The 16097-nt window shown below is 42.2% G+C and overlaps 6 protein-coding genes across 7 annotated transcripts; all 6 read right to left on the reverse strand.

Moving 5' to 3' along the window:
* Positions 1-341: 341 nt before the first annotated feature.
* LSM04_004404 (U3 small nucleolar ribonucleoprotein complex) lies at positions 342-2282 on the reverse strand (the record flags this gene model as incomplete). Its single annotated transcript, XM_067336057.1, has 1 exon — positions 342-2282. One exon carries the CDS (start codon positions 2280-2282, stop codon positions 342-344), a length of 1941 nt encoding a protein of 646 aa, XP_067192524.1.
* Positions 2283-3234: 952 nt separating this feature from the next.
* Positions 3235-5565, reverse strand: LSM04_000337 (Histidine kinase/HSP90-like ATPase; the record flags this gene model as incomplete). Its single annotated transcript, XM_067336058.1, has 1 exon — positions 3235-5565. One exon carries the CDS (start codon positions 5563-5565, stop codon positions 3235-3237), a length of 2331 nt encoding a protein of 776 aa, XP_067192291.1.
* A 296-nt stretch (positions 5566-5861) lies between these two features.
* Positions 5862-6371, reverse strand: LSM04_004886 (uncharacterized protein; the record flags this gene model as incomplete). Its single annotated transcript, XM_067336059.1, has 1 exon — positions 5862-6371. The coding sequence occupies one exon, from the start codon at positions 6369-6371 to the stop codon at positions 5862-5864; it is 510 nt and encodes a 169-aa protein (XP_067192555.1).
* Positions 6372-7759: 1388 nt separating this feature from the next.
* LSM04_009060 (U box domain) lies at positions 7760-9655 on the reverse strand (the record flags this gene model as incomplete). Its single annotated transcript, XM_067336060.1, has 1 exon — positions 7760-9655. The coding sequence occupies one exon, from the start codon at positions 9653-9655 to the stop codon at positions 7760-7762; it is 1896 nt and encodes a 631-aa protein (XP_067192779.1).
* Positions 9656-10634: 979 nt separating this feature from the next.
* On the reverse strand, positions 10635-11480 carry LSM04_000578 (Band 7 domain; the record flags this gene model as incomplete). Its single annotated transcript, XM_067336061.1, has 1 exon — positions 10635-11480. The coding sequence occupies one exon, from the start codon at positions 11478-11480 to the stop codon at positions 10635-10637; it is 846 nt and encodes a 281-aa protein (XP_067192310.1).
* Positions 11481-12349: 869 nt separating this feature from the next.
* Positions 12350-15979, reverse strand: LSM04_006727 (uncharacterized protein; the record flags this gene model as incomplete). Of its 2 annotated transcripts, none has more annotated exons than XM_067336063.1 (1): positions 12350-15979. In XM_067336063.1, the coding sequence occupies one exon, from the start codon at positions 15977-15979 to the stop codon at positions 12350-12352; it is 3630 nt and encodes a 1209-aa protein (XP_067192648.1). The 2 variants fall into 2 exon arrangements, with proteins under 2 accessions (XP_067192648.1, XP_067192647.1); XM_067336062.1 differs by having other exon boundaries at positions 12350-13132.
* Between the last annotated feature and the right edge of the window lie 118 nt (positions 15980-16097).

The following is a 16097-nucleotide window of genomic DNA, read 5'->3' on the forward strand; positions in this document are numbered from 1 at the left end:
ATAATAGGAAGACACCGAATAAAAAAAACACGATGGAACAAATTGTGAATGTGCTGTTCTCTCTCATTTGACACTACACAGTTTCTTGATTCAGACGGAAAAAAGGTAATCGGACCTCTTCCTTTCTCTCTTTTTTTTTATTCATTTGCTACTGTTTTTTTTTTAACTTTTTCCTCTTTTTTTTATTCTTGCTTTGTTCTTTTAGTGTTTTGTATTGGTGCTCTTCTCTTTATATATATATATATATATATATATATATATATATATATATAATCTCATTTTAGTCTCGTATCCTCCATATTTTTTTTTTGTATTAATCGTTTCGAGATGAAAACTTTTCACTACGCCGTCAGATTCTTCTGTTGCTCCTTCTGTTGCTGCTTCATCTTTTTAGCCTTCTCTACCCGTTTCTCCCTACGATCACGCGCTGCACCCATCTCTGCCTTCTTAGCATGCCGTAATGCCCGCCGTTCCCGGGGCAACAACTCATTGGAGCCGACATCAGCGTACTTGCGGTTGGAGCCGCGGTATAAGTCCTGTGGGGCGAGTGCCATCTCCCGTGTGGTGGCAAAGTTGCCCACCGTTTCAACAGTAATAGCAGGAGCGTGTCCCTCCACTGCCCGCACACGCGCTGAGAGATCTTCCTGCACCGGTTTTGGTGTGTAGTGGAAGTTACTGAGGGCATCGAGGTGCTGTGCGAGGCGTTTCCACATATGGATCGCACGTAGTTCATCCTTTTCAATTTCTGTCAATGGCTCTGCCGCCGCGTTATTGTTAGCGCTGCCATCGGCCTCCTCGGCGGCCCGCACCCGGGCGAGGTATTCCTTCTCATACAAATCCATAAGTGAGAGTCGTGACTTCTCCGCATCGGCGTTATTATCGCGAAGTCTGGTGGTGCTTGTTAAATCTGCCGGTGTTGACAGTGCGCTTCGCCGCTGCACATCGTCGTATTTGCCCTCTAACACGCGGCGTCGGATGCGATCCTCGAGCCGCGCCGTGACGGCCTCTGTGATGACTGGCACGGCCTTCATGGCGTGTTCAAAGTCCAGTGGGGCGTCGAGCAGCGCATCCCGGGGGCGATCCCGCCCGCCCACCTCACCGCCCATCTCCCACTGAGTGCTGTACAGCCGCTGCTGCTCCAGGCGGGCGACCAACCGCCGCTCCCGCAGCCGCTCCCGCTCCAATTCCGTTAAATTCGGATCATTCAACGCGGCGTCCTCTTCCTCGTCGTCCCCGGCAGCCACGAGGGCATCACCCGTCGCGTGGGTCATGTGGGATTTGGTGGCCGTGTGGGGGTACGCCTCGGTGGTGTCGTGGTCCGCCAACATGTCGTCCGTTCCCCAGTAACGACCGTCACGCTCATCAAAGGTGGCACTCGGATCATCCCACGCGAGATCCTCCTCCAGTTGTGGATCCTCACTTGAACCATTGACATCCTCATCCTCATCATCCTCGTCAGGCTCAAAGTCTTCGCCGTACATTTCTTTCAATGCTTCAAGTTCCTCATCACCACGACGGTCCTCATCCTCATCTTCATTATTTTCTTCTTCCATGGATGCCATCGCCCGGGCGTGTCTACGGCGAATACGTGCTTCACCTCCATCATCATTATCATCATCAGCACCATCTTCCATGTCATCTTCAGCACTCTTACCATCTAACTCAGCTTCATCGTCCTCATCTTCGTTGCCTTTTCCAAATGCATAGCGCCATGAATTGTCACCTTTAAGATCTTTTTTACCTGATTTTTTCTGTTCACGCCGTCTCTGCTGTTCAGCAAGGAGCTGCGTGATTTCTTCATCCAAATCGCCCTCGCTGAGTTCCGAAGCATTGGCTGATAGCACATCGTTGCCATTAGCTGTGGGATCCTCATCTCGTGATCGCTTTTTGCCTTGTTGATGCTGTTTTTCCAGTGTGGTATCCTCTCTTTTTCGTGCTTTGCTGTTGCCAAACCTCTTCTGTGCAAGACGTACATTATCCTGTAAGCGGCGTAGCACAGGACGGAGCAACATATTCATCTGCCCCCATATCTGCTCAACCGTGACGTGTCTTTTTCTGCTTGTCTCCAGTGATTTACTGTAGTACTGGAGCTGTGGTGTGTGTAATGAAGAAGCTAGGGCGAATAGAGAGGCAAGACACTGCCGTGACGCCTCTTCGCTGGTCTGTCGCGAAGCTAGAAAGACATCCGGGCCACCGTCGAGTGTTGTGTGAATGGTCCCAACACAACTACGCAGTCTTCGGGGCAACTCAGCCTCACTGCTTGGTTTTTTCGATGTGGTCATCACAGTCACTGCTTTATAATTCTTCTTGAGTTCTTTGTGTTAGGGAAGAGAAGAGAAGAGGATGGGGGTTCTATTTCCTTCCTTCCTCTCCAAACTCCCTTTTTAGTTCGTTCTCTCGCTGTGTGGGTGGGGCGACGCAGCCAGGTGAGTTTACTACCACCACTTCACTTTGTAGAAAAATTCAGTGATTAATAAAAAAAAAGAAAAACAAAGCGGGAAGAGAAAAAAAGAGAACATGACTACAAACAGGCATAGAAACCAAATAGTTTTATCGTATTATTATTATTATTATTATTATTATTATTAGTAGTAGTAGTAGTAGTAGTATTTTCTATCTGCATCATTCATAAATTCAAACGTTCTTCAACCCCTTTTTGTTTTTGTTTTTTCGAACGGCTGATAGTTTCAAACAATGGTGTTGAGAGAATCAAGGAGAATGATGAAGGTAGAATGAGAATCTTCTCGCTCTGTTATGAGTTTGTGTTTGTGTGTACTTTCATTCTCACTTCATTCATTCATTCATCCATGCGTATGCATGAATGCGTGTTCCGTCAGAAATGCTACTGATTTAGTCCAACAAGAAAAATTTGTGGCGCCCATTGTTTACATTATATATAAATACATATATATATATATATATATATATATATATATACGTGTGAACAAGAAAAAAACACCAAAGCATTCCGGAACACATACTCATTCTTCTTCTCTTCCATTTTTTTCTTTCTTTCCTCTTCTTTCATTAGCCGTCTTTCTTCTTCATACATATCTACACCCGTCACATTTCATTTCCATACAATAATAATAATAATAATAATAATAATAATAATAATAATAATAATAATAATAATAATAATAATAATAATAATAATAACAGAAAATAAAAACACAGTTTGCAAATAATTGATAGGCGCATTCCCTTTTTTTTTTTCTTAACCCTTAAAATTTTCTACAGATCACCGGCATCTTGAGATCCTGCTTCCTCTTTACTCGCCGCCTTTTCTCCTGTGCTTCCTTCTGCAGTTGTTTTTGCTGTATTTGGCTCTGCCTTTGTTTCTTCAGATGATCCTTCGTTTTGTGGGGCCGATGACTCATCGGTTTCATTTTCAATGGGAAGCAAGACATTATCATCGGTAGCTGCCGTGTCGGGTTTTACATCTGAGATATCGTACTCATCATCATCTGGGGGCAAGAGGGAATCGTCAGTGGGAAGACCAACACGTCCACGCAGCAGACGGTTCATCCGCTTAGCATACATGGCCTGATCTGTGATGGGGAACTCCGCCTGCAGGTTTGCCGTGCCGAAGAGAACCCACGCAACATCGACAGCCAATTGATCCTTCGGGTCCGCCACAAATCGCTTAAGAAGATCCTGCACAAGTGGGTGTCGATAGTTAATTTCCAACACACGTGTGTAACGCATTGGCTGCATGGATGAGATGGCCTGCTGATTCATAATGTTCACCATACGTGGCGTCATTTCACCCTCCTGAGAGGAAAGAATAAAGGGCTCTGAAGATTGGCGTTTTGTCAGGATAACTTTCCGCACATCGCTACGCCTGAACATACGTGCGAGGCGATCCAATAGAGGCTGGTACTTCTCAGTACGCTTCTTTTCAATAGCCTTGTCTCTGTCTGTTTGTTCATCAAATTGAACACCTTCTTTAGCAAGGTTAATAAGCTTTTTATTAGCAAAGTCATGAATTTGTCCCACGACATACTCGTCAATGGCGTCTGTCATGAATATTACTTCAACATCACGCTGCAATGCCTCTTCCATGTGTGGTGATTGCTTTAATTTCTGAACAGAGTCCCCGGTAAGGTAGTAAATACTCTTCTGATTAGACTGCATACGGTCTGCATACTCCTGTAGACTGATGAGGGTACCGTTACTCTTGCTAGAAGGGTATCTGAGCAATTTGGCGAGTCGACCACGATTATTTGCATCTTCAAGAATACCAAGACGAATATGCTTACCGAATTTTTCCCAAAATTTTGGATAGATCGGTTCTTTTGGATTTTTAATACCACCATTATTATCTGTACTGTTTTCATCCTTGGGCTTATCCTTTAACTCATCCTTGATACGAGCATCAGTCTCTGCAATCTCTGAAATCATTCCAAGAGCCTTGCGTACCAATTTCTTCTTTATCACACGTAAGATACGACTTTCCTGAAGAACCTCACGTGAGACATTAAGAGGGAGATCATTGCTGTCCACAACACCACGCACAAAGTTTAAGTAACGAGGAAGAAGTTCACGAAATTCATCTGTGATAAAAATACGACGTACATATAACTTTATATTATCACGTGTGTTCTCGTTGTTAATAAAGATATCTTGCGTCGCCTCCTCAGGAATAAAGAGGACAGAGCTAAACTCCACCTCACCTTCAACTGTAAAGTGAGAGTAGTACATAGGAGGTTGGTAGTCACGTGTGAGAGCCTTGTAGAACTTTACATATTCTTCTTCCGTCACATCTGAAGGTTTGCGTGTCCAAATGGGTTTATTCTCATTCACCACTTCCCACGTATCACCCTTCTCCATAAGAATAGGAAAATGTACAAACTCACTGTACTGGTGCACAATACGTCTCACGTTATCACTGTTAAGGAACTCCAATGCATCAGGTTTCATCTCCAGTGTGATTTCTGTACCACGCCCCAACGTATTCCCACGCTCATCTTCGTAAATGTAGTACTGTCCATCACCGGTAGATTCCCACACCCACTGCTTATCGCTGTCATCACTCTTAGATGCCACACGAACGCGATCGGCGACGAGAAAAGCAGAATAGAATCCAACACCGAACTGACCAATAAGACTTGAATCCTTTGACTCCTTCAACCGTTCCATAAATCGCTTTGTGCCGGATGTACCAAGTGATCCAAGATGATTTTCCAACTCCTCACGTGTCATACCAATACCACCATCACGTATTGTGAGGGTTTTGTTGGGCTGATCAATAGATACATGCATGTCCATTGTGGGGGCCACACCATCCTTGTTCACAGGCTCCTTGGGGGCAGTGAGGTACAACAAGCGAATCTTGTCAAGTGCATCACTTCCATTAGAGATCAACTCACGCAAAAACACGGCGCGGTTTGTGTAGAGTGAATTGATGAGAATGTCAAGCATCTTGCTTACTTCTGCCTGAAAGGCAATGGGCTTCCCCTTCTGAGTGGCCCCGTCGCTTTTTACCGCATCTTCCACTGCGGTAACGCCCAATACGACGAGTGCGATGAGAAGTCCCTGAAGGACCAAAGACCGCTTATTCATTCTTTATCCCTTTTTTATCCCTTTTTTTTCTGCGTATTGGCTCCTCTTTGCGCTCTTTCTTTGCTACTTTGTTTCTTTTTTCTTTTTTTTTTGTTTCGTGCGTATTTGAAATAGTAGTAAAAAAAAATGTACAAAAAAAAACAGAAACCCCCAACACACACAGCTCATCACCTTATATTACTTTCTCCATCATCATTATTCTTCTTCTTTTCGCTGACAATGTCATCTCAATGCCCAATGTAGAGAAAGAAAGAAAAAGCAAAAAAAAAAACACACACACGTTGATAAACTGCTATTCAGTCGCCTGACGTTTTTTGTTTCTCATACTCCTCAAGTTTCATCTGTGCTCGCTCGTATCGTATCTGCAGAATACGATTTCGCTCCTGCACGGCAGCGTACTGCGGTAACAGAAACTCAACCCCCATCCACCAGACAAACCCAATACCAACAATAAACATTCCCACCTGTACCTTACGTAGAATACCCATCTTCTTAAGCACCTCCTTCTGACGCATTTCCCGCTGTTTATCAAGAAGACCCTTGTTCATGATCTGCTGTGCTCTAGCCGAACTCTTTACCTCAAAGAGGCGATTTGTTCCATCTCCCACAAAATTACGAGGTGAAGTTGCCAGTTTACGCCGTTGCTGCAGTTCCTCTGCGGTTATTCCAATTTCCTTTGATGGATCTTTCTTAGCCACATCCACAGCATCTCGCAATCGTGATGTAACGTCTGCGGTGGCTTTTACAAATTCCTCCGGTGTTGCATTAAATACACCGCCACTACCACCAACATCCCCAGCCGCCATTCGTGGTATGCGAGAGGCCGTCAACTAATGTATATATATGTATATATATACAATATCCCAAGAAGGGTTGGGAGAATAAAAACTAAAAAGGAAAAAAAAAGAAAAAAAACGACGGAGTTAAAGAAAAGGGATATGGCTCCTTTTTTTTTTTTCTTCCAGTGGCAGTAATAGTAGTTGGGGTAAGACCATAACCACCAGAAGAAGAACAATAACAACAACAATAAAAATGGCACTGCCGCCACTACCGGTCCACACAACAATAATTTCCGTTCTCAAACACGTACGGAGACATTCTTACATGGAGAAACACGCGGAATCATATTTTTTCCCCATTGTATAAGTGTGAGGTGTTGATCCAAATAATCAAATAAAAAAGGAAACGCAGTAGAAAAAAAAACAAGGAAAAGAAAACAAAGCTCAATAAAAACTGACACCGGTAGAAAAAAAAAAAGGTCACATTTAAACATATTAAGAAAAGGAATGTGGGTATTCTTGTTGTTGTTGTTGTTGTTAAAGATAGCCCTGTAAGGCAAAAGAAAGGAACAAAAAAAGAAGAAATACGTTCATATATATTTTTTTTCCTCTTGTCTTTTTTCTCCCGCTTTATCCGTGAATAGGTGTAAATGAATTAACCATGTTACCTTGCACCGACTCTTTCAGAACCTTTTGCATCCGAACATGAAACTTTCTTCTCGTCCACCGACTTTGTGTTTGATCGCAATTACATCCATTGTATATAATAACCTTTTTTTCTTAACTTCTTTCCCTCGGCTTTCTCCATTAACTCTCTTACGAATTCTTTTATCCTCTCTTAGAACAAGACGATGAAAACCAAACCACAACAGTCTTACTTTGCTTTTTGTTCTGTTTTACTGTTGTGGCTTACTTCCCTTTCTCTTCTTTCTTCTTTTGTTTGCTATTTATTCCCTTTTCTGTTTCTGACATACGCTCTCACCCTTCACCCAGCTCTTGAACCCATTGCAAAAACTCTCTGTACCTCTTTGCTATTTCATTTCTTTCAAAACAACTATTTTCCCTACTCCACAAAAATAAAATAAAAAATGCTTCCATTCTTTCTTTTTTCCTGTTTTATTTTTTCTTTTCCTTTTGTGTATTTAACTGGTTATTCTTCCTTTTCAACGCCAGATTGTATTTTCCTTCCCCAACCTCCATTCCGCTTCATTAACGCAGTGCAATACTGCAGTATATACTCTCCTCAAGATACATACACTTTGACGCATATAGTCATAGGTAAGTACCTCCTAAGTGTACTTGTGTTAATGTGCCTAAGTGTGTCTCTCGTTCTCTCTAACTCCACATGGATATGTACGGACACAGACATATATATATATATATAAGACTATTTATATTGTATAAATATGCGCTCGTTAAAAGTCGTAGAGATCTGCCTCATTCTCCTGATTATATCCCGCCATACTCTGTTCAATCACCTTCCTCATTATCATTGCTGCCACATCCTTATTTGGCTTTAATGCCGCTGCCGTCAGTGGTTTCCCAGTAATTGGGCATATCGAGCCACTCTGCTGTATCCACGCAAGAATGGCTTCCTGTTCAAAGGTGTGACCGCATGGACACATCACAGGATCCTTCATGACATTACCCGTCAATGCACACAAGAGCATTGGATCTGTGCCTGTAATATCATCTTGGCGTACCACAGCAATACGTTGTGTGGCATCCACACGGGCAGCAGCATCCTCAATGGATACTTTTGTCTCTGGTTGACGTGTGCGCAGTGGTGGGGTCTCTGCGAGGAATCGTTTATTCCCACCACCAACACCACTTCCACTAGCAGCTCCAGTATTCGTATTCGTATTCGCATTGGTTGTTGTGGTTGTGGGAGCACTAGTTGTGGGTCCTGCTGCAGCTGTTTGCCGCGCTAGCAATTGGGCCTCGAGTTCGTTAAAGAGTTTCTGCAATACGGCAAATGTGGGGGAGTCTCTCTCCACAAGTGTATCGGGATCCGCCGTCTTGAGGGTGTTGTGCCATGCCTGTACACATGATAATCCACCAGCGGCCACTTCGCGTTGTAGGAACATCTCCACACTCGCTCTAAGTGAATCACTCCGCAGTTCAGCAGGGAGATCCTCCATTGGTAGACCATCGTCTCCTCCCAGTGCATCTATGTTAGCCATAAAGTGAAACATATCCACATAGACCCGCATGATGGAAGTTGATATCGCCTTATCATGCATTACAGGACGAATTGAAAGTTGTAACATATCGTGTAGAGAAGGGCAATATGGACGAAGTTCCCTAGCGTAGCGATCCACTCGGAATGTGCAGAAAGAAGCAAATTTATATCCCAAAGATATACCACGCACCATATCAATATTAACAGTTGGATTAGGCCCCTCCAACACCTTTTGCAAGGATGCACACTGTAATAAGAGGTAATTCATTACAGGATGATCCAGTAAGGTAGTAGAAAGAAGAACATGTTGTCGCCACTGTGTGGCGTGGGAAGAAGAGAAACGGAATATATTCATAATACAACGCATGGAATTACATGTGGCCACATGCAATAATGGTGGTACAACCTCTACCCCATCCATCTGCTCCATCAGGACATCACTAAGAACTTGAACAGCCTTTAGACGAAGCATCAAGGTTAAGATAAAATTAATTTTTTCTGTAAACTCTCGACATGATGTTTCCTCCATAACTTTTGAAGAATCAAAAAAGGCCTGTGGTTGTGTAAATCCTAAAATAATGGATATACAATTACATCGAAGGGCCATCTCATATGGAGGTTCCTTTAGCAGGACGGCGAGCATCAGCTGTACAGAGAACTGTACATTACCATCCGTAAATTCCAGTACATTAGCGGCTTTTAGTTTATACCCTGTTATACGCATAAGCAACACCGAGACGTGCTCTGTCATTCGGCCGAGATCTGGCCTAAAGGGAAGCAATCCATCTTCCTCAATAGACTCTTCAAATACCTTTTCCAGTTTATCAAGAACCCCAAAGACGCAATCGCGTACGGGTTTGTGTATTGCAAAGTTACCCAGAACCAGACAGACTCGTGACTTGTGATCCACCGGAACGGCTGTGCGATCCGGGTTGTTGAGATACTTCGTGACGAGCACATCAGCTATGTACTGTACACAACGCCGTGCACCCTCTACATCAGAGCCATAGAAAGTCTGAGCGTGGCTAACATCACTCGCTTGAGTCCAGGCGGTTAATTCCTCTTCCGTCAGTGGGGCGGGTTGTCCCACCCGTTCGGCAAGTTCTTGCACTGTACAACCCCGAGACATTACTTTCTCTCTTTTTTTTGTGCGTCCTTTCGTTCCCTCTCTCTCTCTCTATATATATATATAGATATAGATGAGATTGAACACCGTCTGTTTCGAGTTTTTTTTCTTTCTTTTTCGCTTTATTTTTCTTATTTTTTTTTTCTTCGGCTTTCGTTGGTTGTTGCTGTCGATGTTGTTGTTCTTTTTGGGGGAGTTCGGTCTAGTTTTTGGCCTGTTTTTTCGTTATTTTCCCCTTTATCGTTCGGATTTCTATTATCTGTTTGGTGAGAAATTTTCCCTTTTTTTTTGTCCATATATCAAAAGGTAACGTGTAAAGCAAAAACAAAACAAAAAAAAAAGAAATATAGCAAAAGAAAATAGATTCATGGAGAGTTACGTATATCATTTATGTTTATACTATTCCAACAGGTGAGATGCGGGTAACAGTGACTCAGTTATAGAAGGCAAGATGAAAGAGTCGTGCGCAGATATGACAACGGAGAACCAAAATAAAAAGAAAGAGAGAAAAAAAAAGACTTGAAATACCATACACTATTGTTGTTAATTCTCGATATTTTTTCTCTTTTATGTTTTTTTTTATTTTTTCGCTACTTGTCGCTGTCATTTCATGCGGAATACCGTGAAAATAAAGAAGAGGGAGAAATAAAGAAAAGAAGCATACGGAATGCAAAAACAAACAGTTGGCTACGCTCCACAATACGAACAGAAATTCGCCCTTCATCCTATGATAAGGAGAAAAAAAAAAGAAAAACTTTCTCCAAAAACTACCCTTGTATTATTCTTTCAAATAGGTGGATAAGAAAAAAGGTAATATCTCAAATTTCGTGGGAGGCATTCACCAATAAAAAAAAAAGAAAAAGAAAGAAATACCAATACAAAAGAAGAAAGGAAAAATAGAACCACATAATATCCTGCAGAAAATACTTATCTTCTGGTAAATAAATAAGATCATCACAAGACGCATTTAACAGAGCGATTCTTATTCCATAACCTTTCCATGACTTTGAGCCGCAATGAACTCTGTTAAGAGTGATCGACTGTTCCCTGGAGGAAGGAGTACTAATTGACTCTTGTTTGAACCTCCCATATCTTTCAGTGCATCAAAGTACTGCGTCATCAGCAGCAAATCCATCACATCACGTGCCTTAACGCCTGGTACGTTATCCACAAAAGACTCAATGCTACTCTGCAGTCCATCCATAATGGCTCTACGCTCCTCTGCGAGTCCAACACCGGCCAGTCGCTTTTCCTCAAACTCCGCCTCCGACTCTTTGATCTTCACAATCTTATCCAACTCCGCCTTGTGTTCCGCCGCGGTGCGTCTATAGGCGTTGAGTTGTGTTTGTGCAATCGCCTCCTGCAGATCACGTGTGGGTTCAATCTGCGTGACGAGTGTGGCCTCCAGCGTGTAGCCGTACTGCGTGAGCCGCTCCTTCAACTCCTCCTCCACCGCCTGCTTGATATTGCGGGAGAGGAGAAAAATCTCGTCGAGTGTGTACTTTGGGACCTCCCCGCGAATGACATTCGCCGCAAAACTCGCAATTTGCTCCCGGGGATTGGCGAAGCGATAAAAGGCGTCCGTGGCCCGCTCGAGGAGGGCGCGGTAGTGCAGACAGGCGGTGATGGTGACGAGTGCGTTGTCTTTTGTTTTTGTTTCCACCACAACGGGGGCGCAGCGGAGTTTAAGTGTGACGCGGCCCCGCAGCGACTCCACACAGGGAATGAGACAATTGCAGCCCGGCCCAGCGAGGCGATTGAACTTCCCACAACTCTCCACAACGCCAAGGCTTGAGGTGGAAACGCAGATGAAACAACAGCAATCCATTTTTGTTGTTTTGTTTTTCTTTTTTATTATATATATATATATATATATATATATATATATATATATATATATATATATAATGATGTTGTTGTTCCTGGTTCGATCTCTGTGGTAACTTTTTAGCTCTTTTCTTTGTTCGTTCTTTTTCTTCTTTTTTGTTCCTTATCTCTGTCGATAATTTGTTTCCTCTTTTTTTTCTTTCGTTATTTCTTTGTTTATGTATTTATATGTCTATATTCGTTATGTTCTGTTTTGTGTCTTGTATTTCTCTATAAACCTATCACTCCCACACAGTAAACACAAAGAAGAAGAAACATAAAAATAGAAATATAAACAAGAGTGAGAGTGGGAAATACTCTAAAAGAAAAGAAAAAAAGAGATATTACAGAAATGATAATATGATGGAAGTTCTTCAATTGCACGTTCATGTACACACAAACACACAGAGTGAGAGAGTATAGGGATTTCTAGAATATAACAAAGATCAGCATAAGCCAATAAACATGGCAAATATAAAAATGAGATTAGTCTCACATCGCAAGAAGATATGATTGCCAATAAAAACCAAATACAACTAAAAACACAAACACAAACACAAACACACACCACAGATATCCAACAAACTACGTTAATACTGTCAGTGCCACTGGTGTTCGCAAATGACCAAACGCAATATCTGTCTACCGTTATGCAATATAAGTATCAAACATCTCCACACACAAACACACACGGAAACACAGTCCCTCACACTATAGCTCCAGAAAAAAGAAAAGGAAAAACAAATAAGAATAAGAATTAAAGAACACCTTAACCAAAAAAACATAAATGAAAGCTTCAACCCATGCTCTATTTCCCCTTTTTTTTTCGTTTTAGGCATAGCATCTCTTCAGTTTTCGAGTAAGCGTATGCGTTCCCGCTACAATTTCTCTATTAAAATCACTCCATAACTTTGACACTTTACCATAAAACTTTTCTAGTGTCGTGGGTAGTCGTGGTCCTACCATGTCGTCAGCAGGTGATCCTGTTTCTCCCGTTTTTGCCCATTTCTTACTGTACGAAATGTTTTGAAAGACGCCATTTTCTGTTAAGGACCGCACCGCATCCGCATTTGTTCCTCCTCGCATTAAACTATCTTCATGTGCGACAACAACAAGATTCCCACTCTGTGCAAGTACAGTATCATGAAGACGAGAGAGCAATTGTGGGGTTAATGCGACACTTTGATGCACATAAAGAAGAAACGTCATACGCCGACGGATCAAATTAGCCTGTGTACATGTGTGAGAAACCAGACCATGTTCAGTGTGATACCTACCCAATGGAAATGTTCGAAATATCATACGACTGACAAACCAGGCATTATTAAACGAAACACGTCGGATACGTTCTGCAATTCTGGAAACGATAAGTTCCACAGAAAGTTGCTGTTCAATTGGGAGATAAAATGGAAATGGTAATTCTCGTGATAACTCCCGAAGCACAGCTGAAGCACAGACACACTCTTCAACTGCCCGTTCTGCAGCTGTCATATTCGCCGCACTACTAATTTGAATGAGAGTCATAGGACGACGCTGATCATCGGTTCCAAGAAAAATGTACGAAGCAGATGAGAGTAATACTTCAGAAGAAGTTCGAGATCGTTTCTTCTTCATTTGCTTATGCGGTTCACCATCTTCAATACCCAATTCAGGGTCTTCTAGATAAATAGATACCAATTCCTTCGCCCCTTCTATATTCCACTCATCCTTTACGGGTGGTAGAACATCATCTGATGGGGCAAACTCCTGAAAGAGACGGGTGGCAACGTATTGAGATTCAAAGTCTAAACCAACAACATTTAGTCCAAAAATTGTCAGTAACGCCGTCCATGTTAAGAGAGACCAATAGGAAGACATAATATAGGCAAGGGGTAAATTGAGAACACAGCGCTGTTTCATACTTAGTCTTTCACGAACAGTAAGTTTTTCAGCTTGTGAAGTTAAAAATCGCCACATATTAAGGGTTGTCGCTATCCTTGATCGTGTAGTAGAAATGGGAAGCTGTAAATCAATTGCTGCATTAAGTACATAAGTATACCTAGGATTATTACCTGCCGATTCACTTAACACTTCACGTAAAATCATAACACTTGCCCATGGTGAAAGGGTTAATGGAAGAGATGTAACTAATAGACGAAGTTCCGCTGGAATTTCATCTTCTGTCTCTTTTGTATCGTTACCATCAATGTTATTCATATTATTGGTAGTGTTTCCGCTGTTGTTAGTCTTCACAGAACCTTTGTCAGGAGCAACGTTTACTAGAAGAAATATCTTACGGCGGTATTCATCGTGGATGTTAGGTACAGGTACATGCTGGTTTACAAATGCAAAGAGTTCATTACTGACAACCAAAGAATTCTGTCCCCTAGTCCCATTCTCATCTACAAGAGCTTTTACTAACTCTTCAATAAATGCAACAAAACGTTGACGTAGTGAAGGAGGTGCTGCTGCGTGCAGCGGTACAGCCTCGGTTTCGTAACTATTCCCCATGCTGCTAGTATTATTATTATTATTATTATTACCATCACTCTTCTTGTTATTATTGTCGCTGTTAACGGTGTTAGAATTGCTCTCTCTGGCCGAGGCGATAGCTGTTGGTGAATTTACGTGAGTCTCTGTATTAGGACTAGAATTCTGTGAAGGATGTGTGAAACCCTTCTGGTCATCTCCGCAAAAAGACTTGACTCCTACCGTCCCTATAGTTGTTGTTGTTTTTGATTGTACACTACCACTACTAGTATCATTACTACTACTATTACTATTACTATTACTATTACTGGGTGTATCTGCAGTGACAGCCTCTACAATATTCCGCATCTGCGCCTGCACTTGTTTCTTTAATTGTCTATGGTCTCTAGCAATTGCCATTAGAATCTCCTTTAAACAATTATACGAGAGTGCCACTAACGCCCATGGACTACCATCCATCACACGTAATTCCTCCATCTGCTCACGTGCTGTCGCATCAAAGACACTCCCGGCGGCATGATGATTATGTGCCTGAAGACGATCTTGTGGTTGCATATCAAACAAGCGGGCGCCAAGCAAGGCGATATAACGAATATCATTCGCTGTGAAGGATTGGGGATCACGACGCAGTCGCTCCTCCATTCCAGTAAGCACCTCACGAATAATGAGGTAAAAAAATTCCTCATGCCCACATCCATCAAGAAGAGGCAGTAATACAGTATCCATTACCTGAAGATCAATAGATTTAGTTGAAAGAAGTCCACTATGCTCTAATAAATATTTTGCTTCTGTCTGGCTCCGTAATACCATACGACGAAAATGATGATGACAAGTAACAGTATTAGGTGCTTCTTTCAATAACCAGAGTGTAAATGTTGGTAATAGTGGACTCTCCGATGGAACTATACACATATTGGCCAATGAAAGAGCACTCGTACGACAACTTTTCGATAAAATTTCTAGAATATAAGTCATATCGCTTGAAGGTAATGATTCGACTAGAGAAAAAAGTTGAGTAGCTACTGCAAATAAATAAGTTGGAGGGTTTGTCAAGTGACCACCTGCCAGCTCTGCTTCAGAGTGTAAATCTCTAAGACATTGTAGAAGAAGTAGAGCTCCAAGCACATGCTGGAATCCCACTTCAGATACTATGGTAGTCTCTGTATTTTTAGACTCTTCATTTCCATTATGTAGTAATCTATTCTGTACAACGTGACAAAAATACGGTCGGAGATTTTTATTTTTCACAGCAAATGTACAAGCAACAGCGGCATCACACATATTCCATTCTACCTTATTTTCCTTCATACGTTCTTCAATGTTCTCAAATTGCCGCACATCATGAGGTAATGTACCACTAGCGTGATGGGCCACATACAATGCCTTGAAGGAAGGCACTCGAGCAAAAGTACTAGATGAAAGCACCCCATCTTCCCTTAACCACTTCACACGATTATCTTCTTCAGGGGTTAACAAGAGACGCACCACCCATGAACCCTCATCCAGTTGTGGAAGCTCTTGACAAAGTCCAACTTGTTGTGCCTGCGATAGTGCAGATCCAACTAATGCCACATACCGTTCCTCACCCACTAAGTCACGCAGTGGCTGTTCCACAGAAGCGAGCTTTAGTGCGAAAACAAAGTCATCCCGTTCACGATCCTTTTCTGGTGTGGATGAGACTAACTTTTCTGAGGAACGATATATCAAAGCGGCGCAGCAGCATTTAACCATGCTTGTTTGAGCTGTTAAAGGTGCGGCATCAGAAGAAGTGATAAGATTCTGTGCACATACACCCGGTGGGGTGTTACGACTTCGAAGCACAGAATACGTAGAGCGATTTGTTGTTTTGTATGCCCCTGCAGGAGACTCTAATGATGATGATGATCCAACAACAAGTGGGAGGTCATTTTCAAAGCGGTTAAGACTTTTCGCAATTAAACTTTTGCTCCTTTGAAGCCAGAGTTGATTTTGAGAAAAGGGCCGGCGCACCATCGTTCTTCCGCTTCTCAAAGCGGCTACTAAAAGAGGAACAATAAAAAAACAATTAAAAAACATACAATAAAAAAAAGAAGGCAAATATATATACCAGAAACTGAATAACCAGAAAAAT

The sequence above is a fragment of the Trypanosoma melophagium genome (genome assembly GCF_022059095.1).
Source record: "Trypanosoma melophagium isolate St. Kilda chromosome Unknown ctg2segment0, whole genome shotgun sequence".
Lineage (NCBI taxonomy): Eukaryota > Euglenozoa > Kinetoplastea > Trypanosomatida > Trypanosomatidae > Trypanosoma > Trypanosoma melophagium.